Source organism: Delphinus delphis, chromosome 21 (genome assembly GCF_949987515.2).
Source record: "Delphinus delphis chromosome 21, mDelDel1.2, whole genome shotgun sequence".
Lineage (NCBI taxonomy): Eukaryota > Metazoa > Chordata > Mammalia > Artiodactyla > Delphinidae > Delphinus > Delphinus delphis.
The window spans coordinates 11,671,331-11,691,816 of record NC_082703.1 but is presented as its reverse complement, the minus strand read 5'-3'; the positions used below and the strand labels follow the sequence as shown (position 1 = coordinate 11,691,816).

At 37.4% G+C, this 20,486-nt stretch overlaps 1 protein-coding gene across 9 annotated transcripts in view; it reads left to right on the top strand.

Annotated features, from left to right (window-relative positions):
- The window catches only part of WRN (WRN RecQ like helicase), a 139,215-nt gene extending 131,022 nt beyond the window's left edge, over positions 1-8,193 (top strand). For 8 of the 9 annotated variants that reach the window (XM_060001076.1, XM_060001077.1, XM_060001081.1 and 5 more), the window contains exons 34-35: positions 2,701-2,832; positions 5,421-8,193. In XM_060001076.1, the coding sequence (XP_059857059.1) occupies positions 2,701-2,832; positions 5,421-5,537 (249 nt within the window). In that variant the 3' untranslated portion in view covers positions 5,538-8,193. The remainder of the gene's footprint in view (positions 1-2,700; positions 2,833-5,420) is intronic. The other variant, XM_060001082.1, reaches the window with a different exon arrangement.
- The last annotated feature ends 12,293 nt before the right edge of the window (positions 8,194-20,486 follow it).

The following is a 20,486-nucleotide window of genomic DNA, read 5'->3' as shown; positions in this document are numbered from 1 at the left end:
GTGTTATATGAGATAAATAAATAGTCATCAGAGAATAACTATTCTTTGACATTGTGACTCTACTAAATGATTGCAAAGACTTGAAAATTTGACCTTTAATATCTTCCAGGTCTAAAGTTCCATGATAAAAGTTTGTGAAAACTATAATTAACTCAAAAATTACTTTAGTTCCTAGATGATAAATTCAGCATGGTGGCAGGTGGTTGCTACTATTTATATTAGAGAATTAGGGACTTTATTTCAGTTCTAAGTAATCTTTATAGGATTTCCAACAGTTAAACTCCTTTTCTCAAAAGCTTAAAAAGTAAGAGGAACTGATCTTTTAAAATTCTGTCCTTCAGTTAGATTTGTATATAGTCATGTACTAGATAACCTAATGAAATTTTATTAACTGGAATTCTTTACATTATTTTGGCAATTGAATTAGCTCTAAGAAGGGCATTACTAACACACCACTGTAAAGCAATTATACTCCAATAAAGATGTTAAAAAAAAAAAGGGCATTAAAGGAGGTACACGTTGGGCAGGTGGTAGTGAAATTTGGCTGCTATTCCCAGCCTTTTATTTCTGAAATCTATACCAGGTGCCTAAGACCTTATTTTTTTCCCAACTGTATATGTCAATAGGAAAAGGTGTAACTTGTTATTTTTCCTGAATATTGAAGCACATTTATAGTGAAATACTGTTATAACCACACATTAATATTATTGCTTTCCTCCTATTGAAATAACATCATATTCTGAAAAAAGAGTGGGGGTATTTTGTGGGGGGTGGGTGGAAATTAAGCCTACCGGATTCAGCCTTTTCTTTTTCCCCATTTAGGGGAACAAGAATATGGGGGTTAGGAAGTAGATTAAGGGGTGAGTGAGCCAGCCAAAGTGTTTTTCTTTCGTCTGCCTTGCAGTGTAGAAAGCTACTCTGAACACTGTAGAGTCTGTTGGAGGCCTGGTTTCAGGATCCTTCATGTGTTAACCTTCATCTTCTCTACTGACCTGGATTGTATCCCTTAGTCTATTTCATCTTATGATTATGAGGTTTCTAATAAAAAATAATGTCAAAACAAATTCTTCTTATTAGTTGATGCATTGTTAGGTTTACATCTATTGTGACTGAGGTTAAGATAGAAGCTCAGTCACGCCTATGTTTACTGGAGGAACATTATGTCTTGATAATGGTAGTTCTGATTCAATATACGAAGGTACACAGTGGATTCTTTAAATGTGTAGTTTTTTTTTATTTCTGGAAAGTTTTCTTAAATTGTAGATTTAAAATTTTTTATTTATTTCAGGAAGTTTTTTAAAATTTTACTTTTCAGTATTTTTGTCCCATTGCTTTGTAGTTCTTCTTAACGGATTTCTGCTCTCTATATGTTGGATCTTCTTTCTTTACTGAGCTACAATATCTGTCACTTCTCATGAATTCTTTTTGGCTTTTCATTTCTCTTTAAATTAAACTTTTCTTCTTTTTCACCTTCTATTTCTGTTTGGACACAATCTGTTGTATTTATTGCTATGTTCTTTATAGTTTAATATTCACTTGTATAATTTTTTCTTTTATTTCTAATTCTTTCCAGAGCTTTTCCCCTCACTTTTGAATTTTTCTGATTTTAATTTATGATGTTTGTTTTGAATTATTTCCTTAATGTTTTTCAGCTCATTTTAGGAGGTTACAGTTTTCTATATCTTAGCAAGTCGGTGTCAGATTTGACCTCATAACTTCCTGTTGCTCCTTTTTGTGTGACATTAGTTTTCCTGCACTTTCAAAAGACGGCATGCCTCAGGATAGTTTTTCCAAGTTCCCAGAGCTCTCCTGTTGTTTTTGTGTAGCATTCAAAATAGGGAAACTTGGTTTATGACATACCCCGTTCTGCTACTTTTACTTGGGCTTTCTCTTCCCTTTGCCTCTATTATACCCGTCCTGCTTGATTTTGATTTAACCCCAGCAGTTCTCAGTGTCAGGCCTTCACCTGGAAGTTCATAGGTGCCAGCTGCTCTAGTCACTTAAGACACTGCTGTGGACCCTTTTCCATTGCCTGCTGTTGGGTTGGGCAAAGGCACTCCCACTTTTCAGATGCTGTTCTCAAAGAAACCTTTCCAGTGTATACCTGTGGGCTGTTTGGTTCTCCTGTTGTCAGGCACCTCACTGCCTGCCTCTGCTTTCTCCTACACAGATGCTGTACCATGCAGGTCTTAGGGCTGTTGGTGGTTTTTCCTCACATGCTTGTAGTTTCAGTTTCCTGAGGATACCTTTAATAAACTTAGTTTCTTTGTAAATGTAGATGATGAATTTTTGGTTTTGTTCCCTAATTCTATCTGTTTTAATGCTGGGATTCAGAGAGATTAAAAAACTATGCTGCTGCTGCCACCGTCTTCCCAGAACCCTCTCCTCATATGTCACGTTTTTCCATCTTATTTTTCTTGACTGCCTGAGAGACACAGAGAGAGAGAGACAGAGAGAGAGAGGTCTCATGCCCTGCCACTGAGTTTCATTATAAATTAAAACATACAACATTTTTATAAACTACTTTAAGATACTCAGGAAAAATGTTGGGGGGGTAATATTATTATAATCATTGTTAAAATTGAGTACCTCAGAATAATATGAATTTTCTTAAGCTTTGCTTTTTTAGGCATAGTTTGTTTTTTTCCTAAGGAAATAGTGCATGTAGTAACTATTTCGTATTCCCCCCAAATTTTAAAGGTTGATGGAAAACATTCTTGTGATTTTTCACAGGAAGATGAGAGTCACAGAAATTCACTAAAACTAACTTCCTGGAATCAGCCATTCAGCGATCCCAAAATTGAAGATTTCTTTGTAGATTCTCATTTACAGGTAAAATTGATTTAATAAAATAGTTTTCGTGACAAATATATTATGCTTGATAACTAATATACCTAGATTTATCTTAGTTTTTAGATGAAATTAAATGCAAATATAATGTACGTATTTGCTTACATATATATGGGTACATATAATCAGCAAATGAGTTAACGTTTTATATTCTCAACTTAATGATAGTGGCTTATTAATAGAACTTGGAGTACCAAGTAAGTACTTACTTAAATTTAAGGAAATACTTACTTAAATTTCTATTATGATTGCTGGGAATTTTAGCCTTCTACTAATGAAGGAAATAGTCACTGAAAAGCGTTGTTTCTATTATTAGACCTCATAATTAAAGTCCTCCAGATACTTATTGTTGAGACTCAAAAGATACATTCAGTGTAAGCAAGTGTTTTACCCCTTTCTCAATGAAATAAGCTCATTTTTATAATGATAGGGTAAATGCTGAATATCATATTCTATCAATATAAAAATGTTATAGGAGATAAAAGACCTGAAATGATATTAGCTACCAATTACTGAATCAGGATGTGTTTTGATATTTTGTAACTCTCCAAATAATCCAGTGATACAGTATTATATACTATTATTCTCTTTTTCTGTGTGAAGAAATCAAGGCTTTAATAACATTCATAAGGTCATACATGTAGCAAGTGGCTCAGTTAGAACTCAAACCTAGTTCTGTTTTTTTTTAAGTTACTTAGGCTTATTTTATTTATTTATATTTATTTTTAATTGGAGTATAGTTGCTTCACAATGTTGTGTTACTTTCTGCTGTACAACAAAGTCAATCAGCTATATGTGTACATATATCCCCTCCCTCTTGGACCTCCCTCCCACCCCTCCTTCCCCATTCCACCCACCTAGGTCATCACAGAGCCTGTCTGGTTTTAAAGTCCCTGCTTATTCCATAGTATTCGGCTACGGCTACAACAGGACTTCAGGTTTTTTCCTTGGCTCTGTTATTGTTCGGATCTTGTACTCTGTTTTACTTTTTGGCTTTGTTATAATTTTAACTGGTTTCCTTCCTCCAGTTGCCCTTAAACTCTAATTGCAAGCAAAGATAGTTGTCTGTGGCTGCAAGGAATTTTGATAATAAAATTCTGGGGGGAAGAGTATTTCTGGGCCAATTTCATCTCTACCCAAATGCCTTTTATCCGTGCCACTTTATATCCCTAATACTTATTATTTCTAAGTCAAACATTGTAGTATCATACAGTGTGTATAAATCTCATCTGTTCTCTTGGTCTTCTCTTCCCTGTGAGGAAATAGGTGCCTGGGAGAAAAGTTGCTATCTTGGCTGGTTTTTTTCTTTAGCTTTTGCTAAAGTGTGAATAGCCCTTTCTTTGGCACTGGATTTATTTAAGTTGGAATAGCTAACAGCTTTTACCTTTTAAAAATATAAGGTCACACAGTTTTTTGTCAAGGAGTTTTTACTTTTTTTCCCACCTTTAAATATTTTGAAGCCACTGTTAAACACAGAAAACATAACAAAACATAGCAAGCAGTTAACGAACAATTCATAGATGTAGTCTTCATTCTTGAAATGGAATAAATTGTACTGGTATACCTTAGGCTAACAGACACATTGTAACTTAGATGAGACCACCTTACCTTAAAGCCCTCAAATAGTTCCAATAAATAAATTAACTCTCCCAGATTCCAAAGTATAGTCATGTTAGAATGGTTTCTCCATCATGTTGGTTTAAGGAGCTAGAGTTCAAGCTGAGATGACACAAATTAATACCATTTTGAGCTTATAGAACTTACCTATTAAAAGTTTTAATAGGTATTAAATTACCTATTAAATTTTAATGTACAGATAATATAAGTACACAACCACTGCCTTTGGGTTTAATTTTGTTTTCAGGGACCTTTAACTAGGGTTCTGAAGCTTCATTTGGTGCACAGGTCCCCTAAAATTAGGCAAAATATCGTGCATGTGTATGTTTGTCTTTTTTTCTCATAAGTGGACCTCTAGTTTTTAGCTGATTCTCAAAAGAGTCTATGAAACAGAACCCTTTTTTTTTTTCATTTATTCAGCAAATGTTTTTTGAGTACCTGTTATGTCTCAGCAACTCTGCAAGGTCCTGATGATGCTTGAACCACTCTCCTAGTCTGTCTACCACTGTAGATGTACAAGTTGTATGCTTTTTTAAATGCCTAATATAACTCTGTGTGTGTGTGTGTGTGTACACATGCTTAGGCAGATGCCTTTCTTGGAACATTAAATTCACCATTTTGGCCAAGCTAAAGCAAATACACCATGGGACATAGATCTGAAATAATATCCACTTCTTTCCTTTCCAAATGAGAGTCTACACTTGAGTGTCTAAAAATAGGTTAACAGGATGGCAGGTAATTGCCTAAAAAAATGATATAGTTGATTTTGTCTCTCATGTGTTTATTTTTGGATCCAGAAATAAATTCTGTAGATCTCATTATTTTGTTTTATTTGGAAAAGGAAGGCTTGTGGGTGTATATTCAATAACCTATGTTACTTTGCAACTAAGACACATTTTCAGCAGTACAAATATATATATATATATTTTTTTTTTTCTGTTTCTTTCCTATAGACTTCGTCTGAAACCTCAAAGAGAAAATTACCTGAGTGGTTTGCCAAAAATGAGACCTTACCTGATGCCAGCAAGAAATCAACAGCCAAAACTAAAAAGAAGGGTCTTTTTAGTTAAACTGGCAACTGCCAGAGGAATTATGTGTGTCTTGCTGTGTTATAAGAGGGAAGCTGTATTTCGTTTCTGAAAACAGTGGGGAGTAATATTTTTGTTTAAAAATTATTCTAATCTCAAAGTAAAACTCATCTATTTATTGAACAGCTGGTGTCTTAAAACAGCCTTTTGCAATTCACATAAAGTTGAGTCTTCTGAGAGCCTGAGTGAGTACCTCATAGAACAGAATCTTAGTTTCCTACGAGATTGCTTTAAGAAATCATGTTACTGCCCTGTTTTCTAATCTCTTTACTTACTTCAGCAGTATGTTTGGAATATGTAATGTGCGGTGATTTAATATAGATAACAGATTATCAGTTGTAAGTGATTATGTGTGTGATATGTAATATTCCTGTATTACCAAAATTCTGTCTTATAAATGAAGAACGCATAGTTATTTTACAAATTGTTTTTCCTATTGTTAGAAGAAACTCTTATACACATTTTAAAATGATATTAGTGGACCAGACCAGTGAAAATGAAACATTTCGGGTTCTGTGTAGAGGAAAGAATAAAACAAAGGAGACCAATTACGCTAGACAACTATGCACTTTGTATGTTATATACGATTTCTATTATTTTTCAAATAATAATAAAAAGTCCTTAGTACTGAATATTATAAAGATATGTATTTTAAACTTTCATATACTGAATTACCTTGAGCACCTTTAATTTTTGATGATGTCAGAATTTGATTCTAATACCTTTTTATGTAGCACATGTAACTGAAATATACAAAACACATACTGACACTGAATTGGGTAAATCATAGTTGATATAACTTTAAGCAGTTCACCATATGGCATTTAGTTGACTTTTTTATAAATAAAAATAATTGTCATTAATAAAGAAGAAATATATGTTTGCCGTAGAAGAATTAGAAAATCCAGAAAAGTGAAAAAAAAAAAATCACAAAAGTTCCACTGGTAGGTAATCAGTTAACCCCTTTCATGTATCCTGCCAAGCCTTTTATTTACTGATTGATTGATTTTGGCCGCACTGTGCGGCATGGAGGATCTTAGTTCCCTGACCAGGGATCAGACCCATGCCCCCTGCAGTGGAAGTGCGGAGTCTTAACCACTGGACCGTCAGGGAAGTCCCCTGCCAAGCCTTTTTATATTTACTTCTTTTCTTAGTTTGTTATGAATAATACGTGAATGAATATTCTTTGTAAAGCATTCAAGCTATACTTAAAACATTAAAGTCCCCCATATTCCCATTTCCCCACATCCCATTACCAGCGCCTTTCCAGAAGGTAACTCCTATTGAATATGTGACGTATCGTTCTCTAGTCATTTCTTCTGCATTTACGTGCCTCTGCATGTGTAGCTACACATACATTCTTGGTGTTTTTAATTTTAATTTTTATATTGAAGTATAGTTGATTTAAAATACTATAATCATTTCAGGTATACAACATAGTGATTCAATATTTTTGTAGATTATACTCCATTTAAAATTATAACATATTGGCTATATTCGTTGTACTGTACAATATGTTCTTGTAGCTTATTTATTTTATATACAGTAGTTTGTACCTTTTAATTCCCTACCCCCATATCTCCCCTCCCCATTATCTTCTCTCTGGTAACCACTAGCTTCTGTATATGTGTGAGTCTCTTTCTGTTTTTTATATTCATTCTTTTTTATTGTTGTTTTTTCTACATATAAGTGATAACATACAATGTTTGTCTTTCTCTGCGTGTCTTATTTCACTGAACATATTACCCTCCAGGTCCGTCCATATTGTTGCAAATGGCAGAATATCATTCTTTTTTATGGCTGAGTAATATTCCAGTGTCACTCTCTGCAGATGACATGATATTTATATATAGAAAATGCCAAAGCCTCCACCAAAAAACTGTTGAAACTGATAAATGAATTCAGTAAAGTTGCCGGATACAAGATTAATATATAGAAATCTGCTGCTTTTCTATACACTAATCGTGAGCTATCAGAAAGAGAAAGTAAGAAAACAAAAGTTTTAAAGTTGCCCAGAATAAAATAACTAGGAATAAACTTAACCAAGGAGGTGAAACACCTATACTCTGAAACCTAGAAAACATTGATGAAGGAAATTGAAGATGTTACCAAAAATGGAAAGATATCTTATGTTCCTGGATTAGAATGTTAAAATGTCCATACTACCCAAAGCAATCTACAGATTTAATGTAATCCCTATCAAAATACCCATGACATTTTTCTCAGAACTAGAACAAATAATCCTAAAATTTACATGGAACCACAAAAGATTCTGAATAACCAAAGCAATCCTGAGAAAAAAGAACAAAGCTGGAGGTATCATACTCCCTGACTTCAGACTATACTACAAAGCTACAGTCATCAAAACAGTGCTGTACTAGCACAAAAACAGACACATAGATCAATGGAACAGAATAGAGAGCCCAGAAATAAACCCATGCTCTATGGTCAATTACTCTGCAACAAAGGAGGCAAGAATATACAATGAGGAAAATATAGTCTCTTCAATAAGTAGTGCTGGGAAAACTGGACAGCTACATATAAAAGAGTGAAATTAAAACATTTTCTCACAGCATACATAAAAATAAACTCAAAATGGAATAAAGGCCTAATTGTAAGACCAGGATCCATGAAACTCCTAGAAGAAAACACAGGCAGAACACTCTTTGACATAAATCTTTTTTTTTTTTTTTTGCACAAATGAGATCATGCTGTATTTAATTTTCTGCAACAACCTTTTTCTATTTAATCTATGATGAAGATCTTTGCATGTCAGTATATATATATCGGTCTAGTTTTTTTTTTTTTTTTTTGTGGTATGCAGGCCTCTCACCGCCGTGGCCTCTCCCGTTGCAGAGCACAGGCTCTGGACACGTAGGCTCAGCAGCCATGGCTCACGGGCCCAGCCGCTCCGCGGCATGTGGGATCTTCCCGGACCGGGGCACAAACCCGTGTCCCCTGCATCAGCAGGTGGACTCTCAACCACTGCACCACCAGGGAAGCCCTCTAGTTGTTTTTTATAGCTATTTACTATGCTATTTGGTGAATATACTATAATTTATATAATCACTTCCTATTGGTGGTTTTGTCATTTTTCTGTATTTCAGATTGTTTCTAGAAGTACAGTTAGAAGAATTAAGCACAAACATATTATTTGTTACTTACATTTCACTTGAATATATTATGAACATGTTTTTCCATGTCATTAAATAGACTTTCACAGAATCTTTTGGGGGGCTTTTCTATAGTGCAGTGATTCTCCCAAGTGTGGTCTGCAGTCCATTAGGAGTCCCTGAGACCCTTCAGGGGATCTGCAGAGGCAAAACTATTTTTATAATACCAAGATGATATAACATTTGCCTTTTGTACTATGTTGAGATTTGCATTGAGGGTGCATAGATGTGGTGAGTAAAACCACTAGCAATTTAGTGCAAATCAAGGCAGTGGCAGCAAATTATTGATTTTATTAATTCTCATTTCTTAAACACATTTTTTCAATATTCATTGCGATAAAATGGCAAATACACATAAAGCATCTGTGCTATATACCAAAGTATGATGGTTGTCTTCTAGAAAAGCACTTGTTTTATTGTTTGAGTTGTGAATTGAACTAGTTGCTTTTTTCCTGTGGAATATCGTTTTTACTGACAAGAATGACTGATAGAAAATATGATTGGTTATTGCTCCTAGGCGGAGGCATAGGCTTCCTAGACCCCCAACTTCTCCATTTTCCATGAGCTCCTTCTGGGTTTTTTTTTTTTTTATCCTCCCTGCCTCCCTCCTCCCCTTGCCTGACACCCTCCCACCAGAGTGTGTTTTGGAAGCTGTGTCATATATATCTGCCTCATCACCAGGTGCAAATAACTGGTACAGAATGACCTCAGAACATTACAGAGTATTTACCATAAGAATATATGGACTAAACTTTAATTTCGTGGATGAAGCATCTTTCTTCAGCAGCCTCAGGCCTCAAGTTTGCCTCAGGTTCATTCTTAAAAACAAGGAATTTCTTTTATTGATTGATTGGCCGGGTTCATTCTTAAAAACAAGGAATTTTCTTCCTTCCTCCCTTCCTTCCTTCCTTCTTTCCCGGGTTCTTTCTTAAAAACGAGGAATTTTATTTATTTATTTATTGGCCGGGTTCATTCTTAAAAACAAGGAATTTTACTTATTTATTTATTGGCCGGGTCGCGACTTACGGGGTCTTAGTTCCCTAACCAGGGATTGAACCCGGGCCAAGGCAGTGTAAGCCCTGAGTCCCAACCACTGGACCGCCAGGGAAATCCCCAAGGAATTTCTTTTAGAGTACTATTCTTATGCTGTCTCCTCCAAAAATATTAATTACTTTCTCTTCTGTGTTATTTGTCATTGGACCATAGGACCATGATAACAGAGTCAGACAAATCCCTGACATTTATTTAGAATTCAGAAAACTGTGGTCTAGATAGTTAGAAGGAGAAAAGAATAGAGGATTCTTCCTATTCAAAGAGGTTGCTTTAGAATTAACTGAGAGCATGAAAGATCCAGTGGAATGACCTTAAAATCATTTTAGAGCTAACTAGACATTCATCTATCTTATGGGGAGCAAGCAAATGCAAAACCAACAAAAACACTGTAAGAAAGTTAGCTATAGTCTTGATGGGAGCTGCAAACTGAAGTCGTCTCAGCTATCTGAGATGTCCCCATCATTTTGCTTGGGAAGGCAATCCAAAAATCATTGGGATAACATAGTTAACTTCCTTACTGGCTAATAAGCATGTTTAAACCTCAGAAAAGATGAGAAGTAGAATACAGAGTAAACTAAACCTTTGGTTGTAATATTTTAGGGTTAAGGAGTGATAAATACATATTTGATATTGCAAGCATTTGTAATGCTTGAGATATTTTAGCTTATTAGAATAACAGATTATTCTTGTGACTCATTTAAAACGTAGCATTGAAAAATTAGTAATATATGCTTGTTATTTTTAAGTTGAAATCCTACCGTTTGAAACATTATTGGGATATTTAATAAGAGTTTTTAAATTTGTTATTGCATAGAAATAGTATCGTCAACAAATTTCCCTTATAAGAGAAAGAAAAAAAATCTAATATTATACTTACTAGTAATACTAAGGTTGATATTAATATCTATTCATTAAACCCAGAGCTTTCATTGTTTTTCAGAAAAATTAATAAAACTTCAGCCTCATGTCCAGCTTCATTTTCTAACTCAATTTAAAAAGGTTATTGAGAAGTATGTACTCATTATGTTTCAGTCAATAAATATTTGCATTTATAGTTTTCAAGACAATATGCTGACTTCATAAAAGATGGAACAAATAGGAGAAGCAGCAGCAATATGGTTCCCATGCTTCAGAGAAGGGAAGGTTTACTCTGTGAAGAATTAATAGAAGAGCATCTCACAAAAGTATTTTCTTACAGGAACCAACATGTTTGTTTTTGTTTTTGTTTTTAATTTTTGGCTGTGCAGTATGGCATGCAGGATCTTAGTTCCCCAACCAGGGATCGAACCCATGCCCCCTGCAGTCCACTTAACCACTGGACTGCCAGGGAAACTTCCCTGGAAACACAACCTTTTTAAAGAAAATATTTATTTCACATACTCAGTAAGATAATAAGAAGAAATGTGTGAAAGACATTTTTCTCTGTAAAGGAAAAAAAAAAAGATCATAGGAAGGGATCATAATGATAGCAATCATAACTAATAATTTATTTAGCATTTGCTGTGTGTCACAACCTGTGCAGTTGACCTTCAGGATAACATGTAGAGTTGGAGTCATGTACTGGCCTGTTTGTGTACACATAATATACATGTCAGGAAGGAGATCACAGTTCATGGATATATAACCAGGTGGGGTTAGAGCTCAAGTGGGACTTTGCCTTTTTTCAAGCGGAACTTTCTTTTTTTTTTTTTTCTGACTTTTGACTAAACCTAGAATTGATAACAAAAGATACTAAATGCTCCAAATTCTAAATTCAGAGCCCTTCTAGCTATTCGAATTGTAGTGTCTTTTTAGCAAAACTGGCACCATCACTTCTCCCTCATTCGCACTTTGCAAAAGAACAGTATTGGGTGAGAGAGAGAACTTGCTTTGCAAGGGAACAGAGGGCAACAAACCTTTCATCCTTTCTTTACCGTGAGGAAGGAGGCTTTTCACTTGGGCCTCCCATCCTTATTTCTAGAAGACTGAAGGTGTTGGAACCAGGCACTAGATGAAGGAGTGTGACGGTCTGTTTCTGGAAGCTCTGACCTGCTGGTCCAGTGGAGTACCTGATGCTCCTGGGGCCCCGAAATACGGTGGGGCTGAGAATGCAAGGGCCAGCAGGACAGCCTGCCCTCCACCACATGACACAGCAAGAATGTGTGTTTCCCGAGGGAAACTTGGAAGGAGCTGGGTTTAAAGGCCATCCTTATGGTCCCCTCAGAAGAAGGCGACCTGAGGGGTGCATGCATCCCAGCAGCAAGAACACACTTGGCAGGGGTTTGGAGAGGGGTGAACCCCCTTGAACCCTTGGGAGGACCAACGAATAAACCCCAAAGAGAGCCGACATTTGGATAACCTGCCAACAGACTGAGCAACCTCTAGTCAATTAGCCAGAGAAGGAACCACAACCAAAAGAAAGGGAATAAGCAATCCTGCTGGTCAGTGACATGCTTTTGTTTTTCTTCCCTTTCTCCCCACTTTAACTCCAAAAGGTAAGTGCATGGAAGAGGGAGGGGGTGTGAAAGAGACAACTGGAACCACCTGTCTAGTTGGAGGCGGATGTGACGAGAACTTGGAAGCAGACAAGCGATTGAAGACTCAAAAACTGAACTGACACTTTTCTAATGTCCCCAAATGTTAGAAAATTCTGAGATTGGGCTGAGATATAAAGGGGGCCACCACCCAAGGGGAAAAGCGATTTGATACTTGGTAGAAGTTAGAAGAAGTAAAAGTTGATGTTTATACCCCAACATATCCATTCGATATATGTTTGTAGGAGTCTGAAGTCGTAGACAAACACTCCTCATTACTCAGTTAGTGGCTGGGTGTCCAGAGGAAGGCAGTTACCTCCCTATATAGTAGTTGGTGGACACTACTTGCAGAAATCACTGTGGTCTAGCATGTGCCCCTTACTGTGTTTGCTCAGAAATCTGGGGTGTCAACGCCCCAAAGTGGCTCCTTCTTTCAATGGCAGATTCAGCCTCTCATCCAAGTTGACAGAGATGGAAGTAAATATTCCGCAAATATTTATCGAGTACCTCCTATGTTCCTGGCACAGTTCTAGGTGCTGGGGATATAACAGTGACAAAGGAAACAAGTAAAACGTTGTGTCTTGGATGGTGATACGTGATAGGAGAGCAAAGCAGCTTGGAACGGGTAGATGGTGTTTCAGACGGGGTCAGGGAAGGCCTTGCTGAACTTTGGAATTAGCCTGGGTTTGACAACTTGTAACTGTGACCTTGAGCAGATCAATCCTCTCTAAGCCTCATTTATCAACGTTATTTTACAGAAGAGGAAGAGTGATTGGAGAATTAAATGAAGTACAGCCTTTATCATAGTTCTAAGCATGCTGTAGGAATAATAAACATTAGCTGTTCTCATTCTTTGCCTATAGGAAGGCTACAGGGGAAGCCACATTACATATAATCAGAAGCTACCTAGTGGTTTGGTCAAAGAAAGGGGAGTTAGGTAATTTTAATATTTAAGGGCACTGGATAGATTGTACCAGAGTAAGTATTTTCATTTAACAAAAGATACAAAAGGGTGGGTATACCAGAAACTTTTAAGAAAATAATTGGAATAATAAAATATTTGGAAGTTGATGAAATACCCTGGTTCATGAATCGGTTATCCAAGGCACGGTCTTAACATTTCTGAATATAAACTTTTAAATTTCCTCAGAGGTTTATTGCAGCTGATTAAGGGTAGGGATATTTAAGCTGGGGAGTGCAGTGTACCCAGAAGAATGAGGAACAAAGAGAAAAGGGGGCTGCTGGAACCCTAAGCCTTAGAGGAGATGTGGGACTTGGCAAGGCCCCTAAACCCCTTTTGTCTTAGTCCCTAATAGGGTCAGTTCATTATTTTTATAGACTCCTTTGAATTATACAGTTTTAAGCACCAAGAACCCCATCCGTTCCTTTCTTTTTGAACCTCTGTCTCATCATTTTCGCACGGGGAGTAACTAAAGGAACATTGACCTCAGTGGTTCAAGAGCACCACCTAGTGCTCACGTTTGGAAATGTCAGGTGATACGGTACACAGGAAAATCAGATATAATTTGCTTCGGTTTTCTCTTCACGTGGTGCTCGGCTAATGTGTCAAGATTCGGAGGGAAAGGAAGAGTTGTTTACTCTGAGCCAGTTTTTATAAGCCACAGAAAAACTGGGATCTGTTTAGTCACTTATAGAGCAGCCAGAATTTGAATCTAAGTCTGTTCATTAGTTCCTACCTGCAGGGCATGAGATTTACTTACCTGATCTCAAGTGGAAATCTTCCTTTGACCTGTATTGAAAAAAGTGTGTGGCTCCTCACAGTCTAGAAAGGAGCTTCTTAAACTTTCTTTTCTCATCTACCCCGGCCCTCCCCACCACAGAGAACTCAACCCACAGCCTCCTATACAGAATGAGAGCAATGCTTAGTCATCACTTCATGAATCTCATGATTATGTCTAGTCTCCACGCAGATTCTAGGTCTTGAAGGTAGAATTGCACTGTCATAGAGAGCATCTTTGAAGCCTAGGGTACGTATCATTTCCGTCTCCTCTCTCCTACCAACACCAGGAACTGCATCACCCAGCCATTCTCTTTCAAGAACTCTAGATTAATTTCAAATGGCAAGGTGATGGTGGTCGTGGTGGTGGAAGGGCTGGAGGACGACTGCGGAAGTGATTCCAACAGTACAGTAAGATCAGCAACATGGAATTCCAGAGGGATTAGTGAGCGGCTGGGCATAATGGGGGTGAACAAAGTCCGAAATTCCCAGATGACCATCAATTCCCAGAAATGCTCTGGGTTTCCACTGTAACTTTGTAATTAATCAGATGAACTCTGCCCTTCAAAAATGTTACAACCAGATTGTTATATCCTTACTACCTAATCTTGCTATGTACCTTGGCAGGTCTCCTCCATAATTCATATGCCAGGATCCCTGCCTGCTGATCATTCAGTAAGTCTGCTCAGAGTTCTGTCGAGTGAACTGAGGTATTGAATTATAAATAAAATAATGTGTTGCCTGGCTTTAACGATATGAAAAAGGTAACTAATTTTTCAAGTGTGCTAATTCAATATAACATAATAAAGAAAATTGCCTTGCATTTAGAGATATGTGATTTCAGAACCTACCAGTTAGCCTGCTTCCAAAATTTCAATTTCCCTAATGGGGAAGAACATATTTAATTCAGATAGCTCTAACCCTGATTTTGGTGATGAAATGCCCTATTCAGAAGCTACTAGTTTTTTTTTTTAATTGGGGTATAGTTGTTTTACAATGTTGTTAGTTTCACCTGTACAGTGAAGAAGAGTTCCCTGTGCTATACAGCAGGTTCTCATTAGTTATCTATTTTATACATATTAGTGTATATATGTCAATCCCAATCTCCCAATTCATCCCACCCCTCCTGTTTCCCCCTCTTGGTGTCCATACGTTTGTTCTCTACATCAGTGGCTCTATTTCTGCCTTGCAAACTGGTTCATCTGTACCATTTTTCTAGATTCCACATATATGCGTTAATATACGATATTTGTTTTTCTCTTTCTTACTTTACTCTGTAATGACAGTCTCTAGGTCCATCGACATCTCTACAAATGACCCTATTTCATACCTTTTTATGGCTGAGTAATATTCCATTGTATATATGTACCACATCAGAAGCCACCAGTTTTATGGGCATTAAAAAAAAATAAACTTATTTATTTATGTATTTTGGGCTGTATCGGGTCTTCGTTGCTGTGCGTGGGCTTTCTCTAGTTGCATCAAATGGGGGCTACTCTTCGTTGTGGTGCGTGGGCTTCTCATTGCGGTGGCTTGCTGCGGAGCACGGGATCTAGGTGTGCAGGTTTCAGTAGTTGTGGCATGCAGGCTCAGTAGTTGTGGTTTGTGGGCTCTAGAGTGCAAGCTCAGTAGTTGTGGCACATGGGCTTAGTTGCTCCATGGCACATGGGATCTTCTCAGACCAGGAATTGAACCCATGTCCCCTGCATTGGCAGGTGGATTCCTAACCACTGTGCCACCAGGGAATTCCTTTATGGGCATTTTTTAAGTCAGGTAAATGATTTGCGATGAGAAACAGAAGTCAAGTCATCTTTATCATTTTTGCTGGGATCCAGTGTTTACTGGGTGTGTGTGTATGTGTGTCTGTGTGTGTTTTCATGCACATGACTATACAATTTCCTATAAATCAAAATCTTGAGACACAGTGAACCAACCATGAATGCCAAACTTGAACCAGTCAGGTTAATTTCCAGAATAATGAATTGAATTGCACCTTCATAACAATTTCTTAAACCCTAAGCCAAACCAACTTTAAACAAACAAAAAAGGTCCTAGTTTGATTTTAAATGTATTTCTTTTTCATTTTCTTTCTCTTCTCCTTTTACCTCCCCCACCTCCCCAATATTTAGTGCCAGAAGACCATGGAATAATATCCATAAAATTCTGAAGGGACGAAATTTTGACCAAAGAATATTATAGCCAATGAAGATGCCCTTCAAATAAAGACTTCTGGCAGGCATTGCCTAACATAAAGCATTCAAGACATGCAATACTCAAGAAAATTTCTTTATCAATGAATCTAGAAAAATAAGTGTTCAATCAAAATAAAGGACATAAGAATAGAGACCTTGTGATAAAATCACTGGTGGGTATCTTGAATCCATTTAAATATAGATCTCACACTAAAACCCATAAGAATCATGGTTACAGAATACCAAGTAAATGATATAAATCTGAACAATGTAAAACAATAATATAACTAAGAAAAATCAAGCAGTTGGAAGAAGGGATATGTGAAAACTTCTTCTTTCATAGCAGAGAGTTAGTCAATTATGTCTAAAATTTTAAAATACAAGAAAAAAGAAAGAATGACTGAAAACTAAGTTTTCCTCAATCTTTTTTCTTATCCTTAGAAGGATATTTTAAGAAACAGTATCTCTTGAGAAGAAAGAACACTGACCTGATTTCACAATTTTCTGTCCGTTAAATTCAAGTGAAATTAAATTCAATACATTTTTAAAAAGTGGTGTGATCCCATTTAAATAAATGTCATTTATTCCATTTTTCCAGTGATGGATACGTATGCACAGACAATTGTCCCCTTTGGGAAAGAGGTGACAGTCTTCTTTTCTAACTCTTTATTTGCAAGGGTTTCCATGGAGCCAACTGGACAGCTTTGAAATGTGTTCCCCACACCTGGGAGACACAGAGGACTGGGGTCTGACAGCTGCATGGGAATTCCAGAGGGTGGGAGAAGGACTCAAAGCTGCTCTGGTGTCAGAGCTGGGAGAGGTGCTTGCTGTACTGGGAGCAGCCTTCTCCCCTAGAGTTTGACTAAAGGATGTGTGATTGTTTCCTGTGGATACATGTGGACCAAGCGGGAGAGATGCCTGGTGTGGGGTCTTTTGGGGGCCTGTGGTGTAGGGTGGACTGACAGAGTGAGGAAAACTCAGCACGAGGAGGCTGGTAGTGCACCTCTGGATGCCCAAGGGTTGAAGGTGTTGCCAGGGAGCTTTCTGGGGTCATGGGAAATTCAGGGACCTTCTGATGAGCCCATGGAAAGTACCACCACAATCCATGTGTAATTAACAGCCAGACCCCTCTGGAAATATGAGTCAAGCAAGAACCTCGCTTGACTGCCACCCACTTTTGGCCCCGGAGGGGTTAGACTGTAGCTTCCCCATAGGAGAGGAAGTAGTTAGGAGACAGTAAAGGGCACAAGAAACACACACCCGCTTCCCCACTTCTGATCTGAAGGCAGCAAAATGTGAGGGAGGGAGAAAATGTATGGCTAAGTCAAGTTCTGGGACTTTTACTGTTAATATGCGACTAGGTATTTTAACTTTTGAATTGAAGCTATTTTTATGACTAAAAGTAACTGAAGGATATTTTATTATCTGTCAGGAGTTCAGAAAAGTTGATAGCTTCAAGATGGCGGAGGAATAAGATGTGGAGATCACCTTCCTCCCCACAAATACATCAAAAATACATCTACATGTGGAACTCCTACACAACACCTACTGAATGCTGGCAGAAGACCTCAGACTTCTCAAAAGGCAAGAAACTCGCCACATACCTGGCTGGGTGGCTGACAGAGTCTTGGTGCTCCAGCCGGGTGTCAGCCCTGAGCTTCTGAGGTGGGAGAGCCGAGTTGAGGACATTGGTCTACCAGAGACCTCCCGGCCCCAGGTAATATCAAATGGCGAAAGCTCTCTCAGAGATCTCCATCTCTACTCTAAGACCCAACTCCACTCAATGACCAGCAAGCTACAGTGCTGGACACCCTATGCCAAACAACTAGCAAGACAGGAACACAACCCCACCCATTAGCAGAGAGGCTGCCTAAAATCATAATAAGTTCACAGACACCCCAAACACACTACCGGACACAGTCCTGCCCACCAGAAAGATAAGATCCAGCCTCATCCACCAGAACACAGGCACCAGTCCCATCCACCAGGAAGCCTACACAACCCACTGAACCAACCTTAGCCACCTGGGGCAGACATTAAAAGCAACAGGAAGTATGAACCTGCAGCCTGCTGAAAGGAGACCCCAAACACAGTAAGTTAGGCAAAATGAGAAGACAGAGAAATACACAGCAGATGAAGGAGCAAGGTAAAAACCCACCAGACCAAACAAATGAAGAGGAAATAGGCAGTCTACCTAAAAAAGAATTCAGAGTAATGATAGTAAAGATGACCGCAAATCCTGGAAATAGAATGGAGAAAATACAAGAAACGTTTAACAAGGACCTTGAAGAACTAAAGAGCAAACAAACAATAATGAACAACACAATAAATGAAATTAAAAATTCTCTAGAAGAAATCAATAGCAGAATAACTGAGGCAGAAGAGCGGATAAGTGACCTGGAAGATAAAATATTGGAAATAACTATCAAAGAGAAGAATAAAGAAAAAATAATGAAAAGAACTGAGGACAGTCTCAGAGTCCTCTGGGACAATATTAAATGCACAAACATTCGAATTATAGGGGTCCCAGAAGAACAAGAGAAAAAGAAAGGGACTGAGAAAATATTTGAAGAGACTATAGTTGAAAACTTCCCTAATATGGAAAAGGAAATAGTCAATCAAGTCCAGGAAGTACAGCGAGTCCCATACAGGATAAATCCAAGGAGAAACATGCCCAGACACATGTAACTCAAACTATCAAAAATTAAATACAAAGAAAAAATATTAAAAACAGCAAGGGAAAAGCAACAAATAACATACAAGGGAATCCCCATAAGGTTAACAGCTGATCTCTCAGCAGACACTCTGCAAGCCAGAAGGGAGTGGCAGGGCATATTTAAAGTGATGAAAGAGAAAAACCTACAACCAAGCTTACTCTACCCAGCAAGGATCTCATTCAGATTTGATGGAGAAATTAAAACCTTTACAGACAAGCAAAAGCTAAAAGAATTCAGCACCACCAAACCAGCTTTACAACAAATCCTAAAGAAACTTCTCTAGGGAGGAAACACAAGAGAAAGAAAAGACCTACAATAACAAACCCAAAACAATTAAGAAAACGGTAATAGGAACACACATATCGATAACTACCTTAAATGTAAATGGATTAAATGCTCCAACCAAAAGATATACGCTGGCTGAATGGATACAAAAACAAGACCTGTATATATGCTGTCTACGAGAGACCCACTTCAGACCTAAGGACACATACAGACTGAAAGTGAGGGGATGGAAAAAGATATTCCATGCAAATGGAAATCAAAAGAAAGCTGGAGTAGCAATTCTCATATCAGACAAAATAGACTTTAAAATAAAGACTATTACAAAAGACAAAGAAGGACACTACATAATGAATAAGGGATCAATCCAAGAAGAAGATATAACAATTGTAAATATTTATGCACCCAACATAGGAGCAACTCAATACTTAAGGCAAATGCTAACAGCCATAAAAGGGGAAATCGACAGTAACACAATCATAGTAGGGGACTTTAACACCCCACTTTCACCAATGGATAGATCATCCAAAATGAAAATAAATAAGGAAACACAAGCTTTAAATGATACATTAAACAATATGGACTTAATTGACATTTGTAGGACATTCCATGCAAAAACAACAGAATACACTTTCTTCTCAAGTGCTCATGGAACATTCTCCAGGATAGATCATATCTTGGGTCACAAATCAAGCCTTGGTAAATTTAAGAAAATTGAAATCGTATCAAGTATCTTTTCTGACCATAATTCTATAAGACTAGATATCAATTACGGGAAAAAATCTGTAAAAAATACAAACACATGGAGGCTAAACAATACACTACTAAATAACCAAGAGATCACTGAAGAAATCAAAGAGGAAATCAAAAAATACCTAGAAACAAATGACAACGAAAACACGATGACCCAAAACCTATGGGATGCAGCAAAAGCAGTTCTAAGAGGGAAGTTTATAGCAATACAAACCTACCTCAAGAAACAAGAAACATCTCAAATAAACAACTAACTTTACACCTAAAGCAATTAGAGAAAGAAGAACAAAAAAACCCCCAAAGTTAGCAGAAGGAAAGAAATCATAAAGATCAGATCAGAAAGAAATGAAAAAGAAATGAAGGAAACAATAGTTAAGATCAATAAAACTAAAAGCTGTTTTTTTGAGAAGATAAACAAAATTGATAAACCACTAGCCAGACTCATCAAGAAAAAAAGGGAGGGCTTCCCTGGTGGCGCAGTGGTTGAGAGTCCGCCTGCCGATGCAGGGG